This window comes from Delphinapterus leucas, chromosome 5, assembly GCF_059928025.1.
Source record: "Delphinapterus leucas isolate spDelLeu-1000000601 "Yukka" chromosome 5, BTC_Dleu_Yukka2, whole genome shotgun sequence".
In the NCBI taxonomy this organism is placed as follows: Eukaryota; Metazoa; Chordata; class Mammalia; order Artiodactyla; family Monodontidae; genus Delphinapterus; species Delphinapterus leucas.
In genome coordinates, this window is record NC_143133.1 from 22125052 (window position 1) to 22138907 (window position 13856).

The following is a 13856-nucleotide window of genomic DNA, read 5'->3' on the forward strand; positions in this document are numbered from 1 at the left end:
AACCACTGAGGAAATGTACTTTGCACTAAATAATTCTGGTATCATGTGGACTAGGGAAACACTGGCTAGTCTTGAAGCATCTCTGTTGCTGTCTTCCTGGTGACTAGCCAGGGAATTGGACTCTCCTTGCCTCAGGCTGCCCGCTGGCTCCACGTGGAGATAACATAACTTATCTTTTGGCATGTCTTGAGATTTATAGTTTACTGAGTGCTAGGAATTCCTAAGAGAAAAGGGGCTTTTTCTATGGCATTAGCATCTTCAGTCATGTGAACAAAAAAAGAAGAGAGTGTCACTCATCATCTAGTTATACAAAGGGTTAAGTCGGAATCTACTGCAGTTGGCCCACCAACAGAACAGTGCACCCTGAGGGAAATACAGCATGGAAAAAACAGTATGAGGCATTCTGTGCTTTGGATAAACAGGCCCCTGGGTAGTTAGGAAGCACATCTCAGGAAGAATTTCAGTGAGCCCAGTTTCTTGCAGTAAAGCACAAAAATCATTAATTTGAGATATCTGTTCTATGTGATTAGCAATAATCTTTTACTAAGATGTTTGCTTGACTACCAGTATTTCCTAGCAAAAAAATTCATAGGTATACTGGCTCCTACCCTGCCTCTTCAGAGCAGTTTCTCAGAGCTACTGAGAGACTGTCTTCCTGGCTGTAGTCCTCAGTAAGACCCTGAATAAAACTTAAACTCACAACTCTATGTTGTGTGCTTTTCTTTAAGTTGACAGACAGTATAGTGCTACTATCTCTTAAGTTATTTAAATCTTTAAAATGGTCCTCATTTTTAAAGAATGTTTCAAGTGCTGGCCCTTTAAAAAACATGTTTTATCAGAATGCCAAAAACAGCCATTTTATTCATAATTTTTTAAAAAAAGAAGTATCAAAAAGCTGTGCTGCGTAATATCACTGACCAGGGAGCTCACATTCCAGCTGATGGTTTTAATAGTATGTAGGAAAATCCAAAGTCATTTTTTAAAAGCTTTACTTAAATATGCTTTATTATAATGAATGCTTCAGTTTAATCGAGGTGAGGGATCAGAAGCCCTGGAATGACAAACATGGTAGATTCTCTGAGTCCAGGGTGGTTTTAGAAATCCAATCAACACATTATCAAGTCATATTACCACTGGCCATGCTTGTGCTTAGGACTGATTTTCAATACTATGAAAGAAAGAATTAATAGAGAATAATATTAAATTAATAAAGAATAATATTCTAATATTAAAATATGGATCCAAAACCTCTTAACTTGCATGTGAAATTGATCATATTTTGAGGTAAATTTTTTTTTTAAGTTTTTAAATGTTATAGTTAAAATGTTACCAACCAGCATGAAATTCTTTTGATGTGTCTGGAAGCTGATACAGTAGAAACTAAAATTTAAAAATATGTAGTAGATAAGGTTAAATCTTTGGAGTGAAGACTATTTCAAAACAATTTTTTATAAGGAAAAATGAAAAGGCTGTTTAAGTTGATTTTCAAGTTATTTTTATTACTAATACAATTTTGATTTTCAGTATGCATCTTTCAAATACAGTCTATTGGGATTAACAAAGGTGGAAATGTTAAGCTAATAAGCAGGAGAACATAGTCTATTTTAGTAGAAAAGGTGTGGACAGTGTAGATACTTCTACTTTAAAAAGAAATCAAATGTGAAAATCTACTTTCTCTTAAAAACAAACATTTCTACAGTTCCTATCTAATTATAATAACTGAGCCTATTTGATATATTTTTTATCCAAAGTTTCAATTGATTAATATATATATGTATATGCTTGAGCCCTAACTGTGTAGCCCTTTCCAGTGTGGGTGATGGGGCCAAAACATGAGACATATTCAGAGATAAATGGACTAGAATTGTGCAGTTATAAAACTTAAAATACAGCACAGTATTTAAGTCATCTTAATAACAGACACTTCACACACATGCAATGATATATTTAAACTCAAGATGGAAAGGAGGTGCCAAATTAGTGTACTTTTAGAGAATGCTTTTTAATCCATGGTAGAACAGAGCTCTTTGTACCTATGTGACTGCTACTAGTAGAAAAATGTCTTACAACACATGTGGTATATATTTACAAAGCAACAGCTCTTCTCTAAAAAGACTATTATTTGGAATATAAGACAAACTGATTTTATTTTTGTGAGAACAGTAGTTATCTAGGTATTCTCAAAAGGAATCAGATATCAGCATGGCAACCTTAGCTCAAACACTAGCTTGAGTGTAAGCAATCTAACTTTACTCCTTTTTGAGTAAACTGGAGATAAATACCCATACATTTTGTGATGATTTGACAATGGCACTTCTGCTTTTCAGAATTATGTCTGCAAAGTATGACTTCTTGAAACATTGACTTCTAATAAAAATATGAGACAGTCATTTCCTTGTGAATGAAAAATGCATAACTTTCCTGCCATGTACTGTCATTTTCATGATGTCTAGAATAAATTCAAATAGCTTAATACCATGATTATTTTGATCTAGTGCATGCAAAGAGGGAGATGGCTGTTTTACAATAATGTTTAAGTTTAAAATGTCTGCTTCTCTCTATTTTGAGTCTAGTGAAAGTTTTAGTGAATAATATAATGTATATCAACTTCTGGAATTGAAGTATCTAATATCTAAGGAGTAAAGGAAATAACTTCTAGCATTATAAAAGAAAGCAACAAAATAGGATATGATCCTGTCACACAAAATCTTTTCTGCTAAATTCTGCATATCTTAAAACATTGACATGTAGAATAACTGGATCACTATAAGAATTTTTATGTGGGGATTCCTGAGAATTCCTGACAGATTAATAAATATACCAGACATTATTTTTTTAAGATTCCATAGGAATTCTTTAGGAATCAATAATTATATCTTATAATTTGAGAGAATTAATGCTGTATCAATTTAAGATAATTTAACAATGTAAATTTAGAAAGTACTCTTCTTAATAACTGAACAAATTAGTATCTGGGTGACTCCATTACCAATAGAATTTACTGTGATTTCTTCAACTTTTTATTTCTTTGTTTCCAACATAAGGGATTACTTGTATCCTGGCAATTTTAAAAAATTTTATCCTGTGAAAGAGACCATCATAGTGATAAATTCAAGAGTCAAAAAAAGTAAAACAAAACAAAATAATCATATTTAGAAACCTAAGAAAGTTTTGAACACTCAAGATGTTTTCATTTTAAAATGTTCTCAATGCTTGTTTATGATGTAAAATACTTTGAATTTCCTTGTATTTAATACTTTGTGGGTATGGCAGTGAGGAGCAGGTGTTTGACTGATTGTCTCATGGTCATGCTAAAAAGGCATGGGTCATGGAATTGTCCAAGCAACTGTTTAACTTCCTTCGAACATCCTAATGATGTCTTTCTAAAGAAGCACCACTTGTTGCATAGGCTTCTGTGGCATGCTTTCCATAACTAAATAAATGGTCATGACCTACGTTTGCATAATAACAGACACATCCTCTACCACTTCCTTAAATCCACTAATAGCTTTTTTTCTTCACATCAACCCTCACTCCACATAACACATAGCACAAAACCTGCTGCCCAACAATTCCTCTTGGACCTTTAATGATACATGTAGTGACACCAGGGACCTCAACCACTCCTAAACTTAATCTGATATTTGTATGATGAGCAATAAAAATGAATAATGCATCAAGGGTCATTCTACAAATGAGAGAAACTCAGAATATCAGAGCTGTTAAGGATATAAGAGTTTAAATAATCTGATATTCTCATTTGACAAATGAGAACGCCTGAACCCAGAATCTATTCCTGTCTCAGGCTACTGGCTTTAAGTAGATTAAAAATAAATCCTGTAGGGCTTCCCTGGTGGCGCGGTGGTTGGGAGTCCACCTGCCGATGCGGGGGACGCGGGTTCGTGCCCCGGTCCGGGAGGATCCCACATGCCGCGGAGCGGCTGGGCCCGTGAGCCATGGCCGCTGAGCCTGGGCGTCCAGAGCCCATGCTCCACAATGGGAGAGGCCACAACAGTGAGAGGCCTGCGTACCGCAAAAAAAAAAAAAAAAAAAACTAAATCCTGTACCTAAATCTTTCTATTCCCCACATATTACGCCATTTATCTCAAAAATCTGTCTGAAATGTATAATTGTCTTACTCTCAAATATTTATTTCTTTCTGAGAACATCTATATTTCAATTCCAAAAACCAAATTTTATTAGATTTTAAAATATATTTCAGAGAAATGCTTAAAATACCACCAAGGAAATCCTTTTTATGTAATTATTACTCATTGTCATAGCCCCATTGAAAAATTCTCCAATGTTATATTCTTGCTGTTACTGCTAATGACAATTAGCATACCATATTTCATTAATTCCATCCTAGACTAAGGCACATACAAGAAAATACTTAAATTTCATTTTAATTGAGAGAGTTTAGTTGCCTAGACTACTCCATATTAATGAAAAAAATGGAATTAAGATTATGAATTACATATAAGTGCCATCAGCACAGAAAATGAATTCTTCTTCAAAGAAATTCTCTATGCATCTGCAGAGAAGGAAGTGATTCACACTCACATGTGCATATACACACACACACACACACACACACACACACAAACTCAGATAAATGACCTATGAGAAAAAGCCAAGATCAAAAGAGAATCTAAATCTGTTGGAAAAGTCAAAACCACTGCAAAGAAACATTAAAAAAAATTATAAGTGGCACACGATCAGTTCTTCTAATTTTCATGTTTGGCGTCTCCATCCCCTAGGGTGTGGGTTATAGTTGCAATTGGTTACTGAAACACAATAATCAGACCTGGTCTCCATGGACATTATTTCAGAATCATTTCTGGAAGGCTGCCTATAATATGCATATGGTACCTGTGAATCATGTTGGGAGTTGGTGGGCATACTATTATTGGGTAGGAATGCAACATTATACTCTTGCCTTCCAAATGAGCCCATATTGGCCTTCTGGGTTTGAGGGACATAGGACGGTCTTTCATTCCAATCCTCAGACGGCCCCGGAAGCACCTTCCTCCGAGCTGCTGAGACCACATTTGCCATAATGGATTCCTGAATGTTTCTGGGTCTGAAGGCATCATCCAGTAAACCAAAAGAAGACTTGGCTGCTGCTTCCCCAGGAGTTAGTCTCTTGTTTGCTTCCTCTAGCCCATCAGTTGGTTTGCTAGAGTAGTTATAAGCAGGCTGGTATACCCAAGGAGATGTTGTAGAGATGGTGGGTGGGACTGGTCTTCCAGGAAGAGAAAGAGAGCGTCCACTCTGCTAGAAATAATGAAAATGTTAATATATCTCATTCATGTTGGTTTATGCTGATTGACTGTTATTCCAGTGTATTCTCCACACCATTACTAAGCACTGTAAAAATCAAATCACCACAATGCTTAGTCCTAAAGCCAAGATAGGCTGCCTCTACCCGGTGTATTATTAGTGCTGGTCTGGGACTTGGCCCTCATTTAGAACCTCCTCCTTGCTCTCCTTTTCTGAACCCATAGCTCCAATTGCTACCATCTTTCTTAGTCATAACCACCATGGCAGGTGCCCTGTCATCACTGGGAGCCACCCTTACTTCTGTCTGCACTCTTCATATTCATATCTATATCCACAGCCCACCCTCATTCTAATCCTGTCTTCCTGATACCAAATAAACTTAACATACTGATAACTCTGGAAACAGACCATGAGCTACTGGGCTTTGTACTTTCCCCAAGTGACTTTTAATATGTTATATTGATCAACTGATTACAGCAAAAACAAAGAAAAACTACTTAGAGGTATTCAGTGTTACTGGTCTGATGGAGTAGATTGCCTTTCTCCAGCCAAATTCTTTTTATACATTCGTGAAAATCACATCAATCTTTATTTCCTGAGTGTGGTGTATTGCCCATGTCTTGAAGGAAACATTTCAGCCACTGTGTCATTTGTGCTTTGGTTCCTTTTATGTGTATTACATTCCTTATTTCCTTGAGAGTGTGTGTCCTTGAAATATTCCCTTGTATATGCTAAATGTTCAGTTTGTCTAATATGCAGAAATATAAATTACTGAAAGCTCTTTTATTCTCTCTTTTTACCCATTCTGTATTTCCAGGGACCTTGAAGTCTGGTTATATACATTATATTCTCACATATTCCCATTTGCATGAGACCCTTAGACAAACTCTTGGCAAAAAGTATCAAAGGCGCACTTAAGAGAAATGAGTCAACTTGGAAGTATCATAACATTGTGTTTCTTGAACAAAAAGCATTGCCATGCTTAAAAATGTGTTCAGATACTATAAATGGTTTCAGCAGCTTTTCTTTCTTAATCAAGTTCTTAAATTTAAAATGAATAGCAACACCTGGATTTGGACAAAATGTCTCAGATTAAAATGTTTAGGTATTTCTGTTGTTGTTATTCCATTAGGCACACAAAGAAGGTGGGTGGTTCAATCTTGGTTTGCATATAAAGAGTAAGGGAGTCAATATAATGAATCTTGATTCTCTCTTTTCAGTCATTAAAACTTTAGTAATAATGGGGAAATTTCCTGGCAGTCCATTGGTTAGGACTCAGCACTTTCACTGCATGGGGCCCGGGTTCGATCCCTGGTGGGGGAACCAAGATCCCTCAAGGGACGCAGCCAAAAGAAAAAAAAAAACTTTAGTAATAATGGTTGACTTTTAGCAAAAACTTGTTTTCATTAATCTCCTTCTCTTAATCTAAATCCAGTAAGTCACTATTTAAGGACTTGGTTTCTATTCCACATTGTTAGTGCATTGTTTTCATTCATTTATTCATTTAACAAAAATTTTATTGAATACCTAATGTTTCTAGGCACTTTCCCATGAGCTAAAGATACAAAGATGCTTCAGATAAAGTCCCTCTCCTCAGGAAGCATACAATCCAGTACAGTTTTTAGCTCTGCAATTGTGAGTTAGTCAATCAGAGGTCAATTTAGAGAAGAGACTCTTTACCTATCTTGACAGGACCAATAGCCAGTTTTGTACACTGTGAGAAGTATTAACATTCAGCATGATAAAGAGGAATTAGCTCTTCTCTCCCACAGTATGTGTCTGTCTCCCTTTTTTCCTTATCTCTGGAAGAAAGAGAACAACATTGGTCTATAGAGTCCCTGGGACACTTTTCACATTCCAATGATATCTGTTTTCCATCAGATACAGCACCTGCTTTAGTCTGGTCTTTAAAACAATAGAGACGTAAAGGATGGCAACAAAAAGACTCAGGTCTCCACAGAAATATAGGAGAGGCTCCTGAATATACATACAGGTAACTAACATCACTGGCTAATAACTGGAAAAATAAATAATTATCAATATATTTGGAAGTATTAAGTACAATGTGAAGGCATACACCTCAGTGATAGGGCATGAAAAACACTGGATGAAAGAGAGAACTTTATTTTCTGGTCTTTGTTCTACCCACTTAGTTGGGAAATCTTCAAAAGAATGGAATCTTAACAGAAATGTAAAAGTTCAAAACACTGTTGAATGATACTCTAAAAACAAAGACATCAGGGATTGTTTTTCAGCTAAGGCAAAAAACATTAATCAGTTGAATGTGGGGAGAAAGAGTAAAACTTTGAAGTATAATGTTGAAAGAGTAAGTCATAGTTTTCTGAAGAGAAATTTAAAATAGCATTGAAGCTTTTAAGAAAAGTCTCATGTAGAATAGACATATGCCAAATATAGCAGCAGTGCAGGTCGTAAAGGAAGAGTGCAATGACCTCAATGAACAAAATGACAATTGCTCTTCTATATACTCCTCAGACTGCCAAATGTGACTTCATGCTCCTTTAAATGCTAACAATAGAAGAAAATTACAAATTGTCTTAGGTTAGAGATGCAACTGTGGTATAAATAAATAGTTCTTTAGGTACATTTTTGTTTCTGTTCATGCCAAAAATATTTCAGGCCTCTAGTCTCTGCCTGCACCCAAACCCCTAATTCTAACGTATTTCCCCAAAGCAATTTTCACATCTTATTCTTTGGTGCTATTTCCTTCTGTCAATCTCTGTCCCAAGGCTCATGCTGTTCTCTGCTTGGCTGGCTAAATGAAGCCATGTGATCTATCCTGAGCCAGAAATGACCAAAGGGACCTGAAAATAACAGAAGTGTTTCTTCTGTTTTGGAGTTTAGATGTCTGATGGTAGAATCCTAGCCACACATGGGTTAGATTCTGTGTTGGAGTTTCTATCTTGGGTTGTATTATTATCAAAAGAATTTAGTTTTGATATGAGAGCACTTAACTGTAACCAGTATGTTAAATTGGTTATTTTTTTGTGTATTATTATGTATGATGTGTCATCAAAATGCTTATTTCTTTTTGTCTCCTACTACCATTCAAGTTTTTTTAATGAAAGAAATTTTTTCACTGCTGCTTGATGAAAACTTAGCAGGTCCTGTGACATTCTGCTTCCTTTTAGGACTAGTCCTATCATTACCTTAAGTTACCCAAACCACTTGATTTCAACATAGAATATTCCAGCCACTGGAATAACAAACTCCGATCTCCTCTTAGAGTTAAATCTCCTCTCCTTCCCCAACTGCGGCCCATTTCAGGAGGATCACCTTCCTTCAGGGAAGGCACTGTGGTTGGCTTCTTCATGCTTTCTTCCTCTTCCTCTCCTAGCTTGCGAGCCCTGACTTCCAGCCCCCTGGGGTTAGAATGACAGGATAGAGAAAAAAAGAGCAGAAAGAAATTTTTACTTGATTTGGTAACATCATATTCTGGCTTTTCACTCTCAGAGCCAGGGAGGCCCAGAGAAGAAAACTTTCAAGGGATATTTGAAGATTCTTATTCCTATCAGATAGCTCATCTGTAGTCCTCGGTTCATGCCAATTCATCTCAGTTCTAGGGGTTGACTTGTAACTCAATATGCACCCCCTAGAAAGCTGTCTACCTACCGTTGTAGGTAGTAGGGTCTGTTTGCACCCTTGGAGAGGCCCCAAGACGACCCCATCCATCTCTTCCTTACTCCTGGACTGCTCTGGTCCATGGGGAATGCTCACATCATTTGCCTTTGGGAGTGCAGCAGCAGATTTCCTGGTTCTTTGCCAAAACAGTTTTTCACACCATCTCTCACCCTGTAGATATCCTGGGAGGGAGTCAGACTGACTGCAGCCCACCCACTCTGACCTCCCATCCATCTGCATGCTGACATCTCGGATCAAGTTCCCTAAGAAGCCACTTTGAAACTCTTTTCTCACAAGGCTGGAGGTGAGAGGGTAGGGCCCCCCAACTCCACCTACTCCAAACACACACTTGATCTGCAGCATTCCAGAATTCCTCCTCACAAAATCCTCTCTCCTTACCAGACTCTGACCCCCTTTAATAACCTGGACCTAAGGAGTTCAAGAATTGTGGAAGTGGTTTGCTATTCCGTGAACACACCGGGGCACTCATGTCTGCTATTTTCTTTGTAAAGTCTATGTTTTAATCTGGAATCTCACTTCAGTGTGCAGCATCTCTTATATTTGAGGGCCTTGGGGGAAATTTCCACTTTAATATTCTGTTATATAACATTATCATTTTCAGTAGAACATATAGTTCTTTCTCTTATTTTTCTTTTTAAAATGAAATATAGGTTAAAAATAGAATGAAATGTGTTTTTTTCTACTAATTAATTTCAAGAAATTTATCTAATAACTTCAAATAGTCTTAAAAGTTGAAACCTTATACCGCACCCAGGCCTTGCCCTAGAGAAGGTACCTCACTCATTTCCAGGGCATCTCAGGCAGTGCTTAAGCTCTAATCGTTGAGAACATCTTCCATATATTGAACCAAACTTTACCTCCCATAACTTTACCCCATTGATCCTGATAACATAAAGAACATCTACTTATACTCCTCTCCAGCCATTCCTTCACATATTCCAGGCTGCTTCCACTCTCTCGGAGCACCTTCACCTCCTCATGCTTTTCTTCACTTTTCCAACGAAGGGAAAATAACATCTATGGTGTTCACTCCCTCAGGTTTTCTGCATCCTTTTTCTGCCAGTTTGTTAGATAAAACTAATGCAGATATAATGTCTTGATCTCCTTAAGTAGATGTACTTCCAGAAACACAATCACCAAAAGCAAACCCATGAAGATATCATTCAAACTGACTGAGGGGCCATGTCATCTGGCAGGTGGCATAGTTAATATTGCACGTAGAACAACAGTCTCTGTGTATTTAGACCAGTGTGCCATTTAAGTGTTGAATCCATGAGAGTACATGTCAGTCTTTAGCTCGTCCAATAAAATGCATGCAGTAAAGGCTGCAAATATTCACACTGAACTCACGAATCACCTAGTGTTATGTATTCCCATCAAAAGGATAAACACAAAGGAAGCATTTTCCTGCTTCTGCCTTCAGCAATAGCCAACACTAGTAGATCACTTACTGTGTGCCCAGTGGCGGGTGCTAAATTGCTTTGCATGGAATATTTCATATATTCCTCATAACAACCCCATGAAGTAGGCACTTTTAAGATACCTATTTTCCAGATGAGGACAGTGACACTTAAAGAGAGTAAGTAACTTCCGTAAGGGTAGAAAGCTAAAAAGTGCTAGAGTGGGGGGAGTTGAACTCAGGCAGTCTCATATCAGGGTTCTTAATCAAATACATATGACACTGTACTTGGAATGCAATTGTTTTGAAAAAATATCTTTTCAAAAAAAGATTTGAATCCAAGCAAACTAAATGGAATGAGATGTTAGAAATTTTTGAAAGGGTCATTGAAATCTTAATTTTGGATTAATTGATACTGGCATCTTGCCATTTGTCACAAGCACAAGTAGGCACCAGTGAGTAGGGAATACATCACATGAGATGTACTCCCTCTCTCTTAAGATGAGACACCGGGCACCCTGCATTCAGGTCAGCTGAAAAGCTCAGAGGAGCGGGGGGCCTTTCTCCGCTTGACATGAACTATCTTTTATGTCAGTTAGATGTTGACTTATCCACATAGCTTGTTAATGAAGCAGCTTAGTGAGCTTCCTTGTTAAACTGTCCAGTAACCAATTTAGCTGCCAGGAAACACTTGACATTTAAAATAAGGAAAGGTCATCTGAGGTTTACCTAGGACAAAGAAGTGAATTCTAAAGCAATGCAAATAGCCCTAGAAGCCAAAGAAGTTTAATGTGATATACGTTTTGAAGTTCAAACTGTTTCATACCATAAACCTTATAAGCTAAAAAATTCTCTTGGCTGAAATCCTGCTTACACATACACAGTAGAGAATCTCCAGCTGACAAATGTTATTTCAACTCTTTCGACTCCTTTCTCTCTAAACACACATGATCAGTAAATATTCATCACAAACATATACTTTATCATAAGCAGATTCTAATAAAAGCCAACAGGAATAAATGGCATTTCTTTTGACTTATAAATCACTGATTAGAACTTCTACAAAGCAGAGGTCCATGAAAGGGCACATGAATAGAAGAAAGCACCAGGCATCTGCCAGTTTTCCATTTGCTCAGGTTAAAATATTTGGAGTGATTGTTGACTCCTCCCCATCTCTTACACTCCACACTTGAACTGTCAGCTTTAAAATACATCCAGCATCTGACTATTTCTTACCATCTCCATTGGTACCATCCTGGGCTAACCCACCATACTCTTTTGCCTGGATTATTGCTATAGTCTCCTAATTATTTTCCCCAGTTCACCCTTGCTCCTTTAGTCTAGCCTCAATACGGCAGCCATATTGAGAATCCTGTTGAAACCTAAGTCAGATTATGTCACTTAGTCCTCTGTTTAAAACTCTGTCATCGCTTCTCATTTCACAACAGGAAACAAAGTTCTTTCACTGACCCACAAGGCCCTACAAAATCTGCTGGTTTCACCCCTCCTTATACCTCTGATTTCATCTCCTCCTGTTCTCTCCCTACCACTTTGCTCCAGCTACACTGGCCTCTTTGCTATCCTTTGAACAGATCAGGTACCCTCATGCCTCAGGACCTTTATATTCGCTGATCCTCTGCCTGGAACACAGTACTCCAGAAATTAGGGTGATCCTACTTCATTTCCTTCAGGCCTTACTCAGATATCTTATGATCACTATTTGGCTACTCTCAATCTCTCTCTCTCTTCCCCCCAACCCCAAGATTCCCTATCCCCCTTCCCTGCTTTATTTCTCCCCTTAGGCTTATGCCTATCTAACATAATAAATGTTTATTTAATTATTTGGTTTATCTGCTTCTCCCCACTAGAATTTAGCTCCATCTAAAGTAGGGGTTAAAAAAATAAATAAATAAATAAAAATAAAGTAGGGGTTGTTCCAATCCAACAATGGGCAGAAGACCTAAATAGGCATTTCTCCAAAGAAGACATACAGATGGCCAAGAAGCACATGAAAAGCTGCTCAACATCACTAATTATTAGAGAAATGCAAATCAAAACTACAATGAGGTATCACCTCACACCAGTTAGAATGGGCATCATCAGGAAATCTACAAACAACAAATGCTGGAGAGGGTGTGGAGAAAAGGGAACCCTCTTGCACTGTTGGTGGGAATGTACATTGATACAGCCACTATGGAGAACAGTATGGAGGTTCCTCAAAAAACTAAAAATAGAATTACCATATGATCCAGCAATCCCACTACTGGGCATATACCCAGACAAAACCATAATTCAAAAAGACACATGCACCCCAATGTTCATTGCAGCACTATTTACAATAGCCAGGTCATGGAAGCAACCTAAATGCCCATCGACAGATGAATGGATAAAGAAGATGTGGTACATATATACAATGGAATATTACTCAGCCATATAGAGGAACAAAATTGGGTCATTTGTAGAGATGTGGATGAATCTAGAGACTCATAGAGAGTGAAGTAAGTCAGAAAGAGAAAAACAAATATCGTATATTAATGCATATATGTGGAACCTAGAAAAATGGTACAGATGAACCGGTTTGCAGGGCAGAAATTGAGACAGATGTAGAGAACAAACGTATGTACACCAAGGATTAATTGGGAGATTGGGATTGACCTGTATACACTGATGTGTATAAAATTGATGACTAATAAGAACCTGCTGTATAAAAAAAAATAAAATTAAATTTAAAAAAATAAAGTAGGGGTTATTGTTTTATTCATTAAGACATCCCTTGACCTAGAATGGTGCCTGTCAAGTAGATGTTTAGTAAGTATTTGTGAAATGAATGAATAATAATTTCTTTATCAGACTGCCATAATCAGGAAATTCACTTATCTTCACCAAACTTTTTGGTCCTGTCCCAAGATGTAGCCCTTCTCACAGGTCATTTACATGTGATGAGGGACTCACACAAATAGACCCATCCCACCACCCCCAATACATGCACACCAATATGCACATCAAGACATGTTTGGCAAGACAGATAGGATTAATCAATGTTTATGAAAAATCAGATTTTCTAAACAGGTAAAAGATTGTAACATGCTTCAAATAAATGATTTGCATTTAGGTCAGTGGAAGTGTAAGGGTTTTAAACTGCTTTGATTCCCCAAATGAGAAAAGTCTTAGAAAAATGATTCATGAATCCTAAAGACAGCCCAAAATCTACTTGTAAGATTTAAAAATAAAGACCAAAGAAGAAAAAGATAATGGAAATTGGGATGGGTTAGAGCTGGAGAAGAGAGAGCTGAAAGCTAATTTACCACTTATCGTGAGATTGCAAGCAGGTGTGGGAAATGGCAGTTTCTACTATCTGATCTCTTGGGGCAATTCCAGCTCTAAAGAGTTTTCGATTACAATTTTTCTGACAATGGAAGCAGGTCAACATTGGAAGGAAGTTCTCCATAGGGATATAGAATTCCATTACCTAGAGATCTTTAAGTATAGGACAAGTGCTCCCTTGATGTAATTT

General features: G+C 37.3%; 1 protein-coding gene across 1 annotated transcript; it reads right to left on the minus strand.

The window, feature by feature from the left end:
• Positions 1–1323: 1323 nt before the first annotated feature.
• Positions 1324–11596, minus strand: LOC149749096 (synaptopodin-2-like). Its single transcript, XM_089911241.1, has 3 exons — positions 11579–11596; positions 8914–9351; positions 1324–5277 (listed from the first exon to the last, which is right to left on the minus strand). The coding sequence occupies exons 1-3, from the start codon at positions 11594–11596 to the stop codon at positions 4735–4737; spliced, it is 999 nt and encodes a 332-aa protein (XP_089767367.1). The 3' UTR covers positions 1324–4734.
• Between the last annotated feature and the right edge of the window lie 2260 nt (positions 11597–13856).

Coding starts and splice junctions, on each gene's coding strand:
- LOC149749096 (XM_089911241.1), bottom strand. Junction 5,278..8,913: donor AGACCCTACTACCTACAACG/GTAGGTAGACAG, acceptor CATTATTTCTAG/CAGAGTGGACGCTCTCTTTC.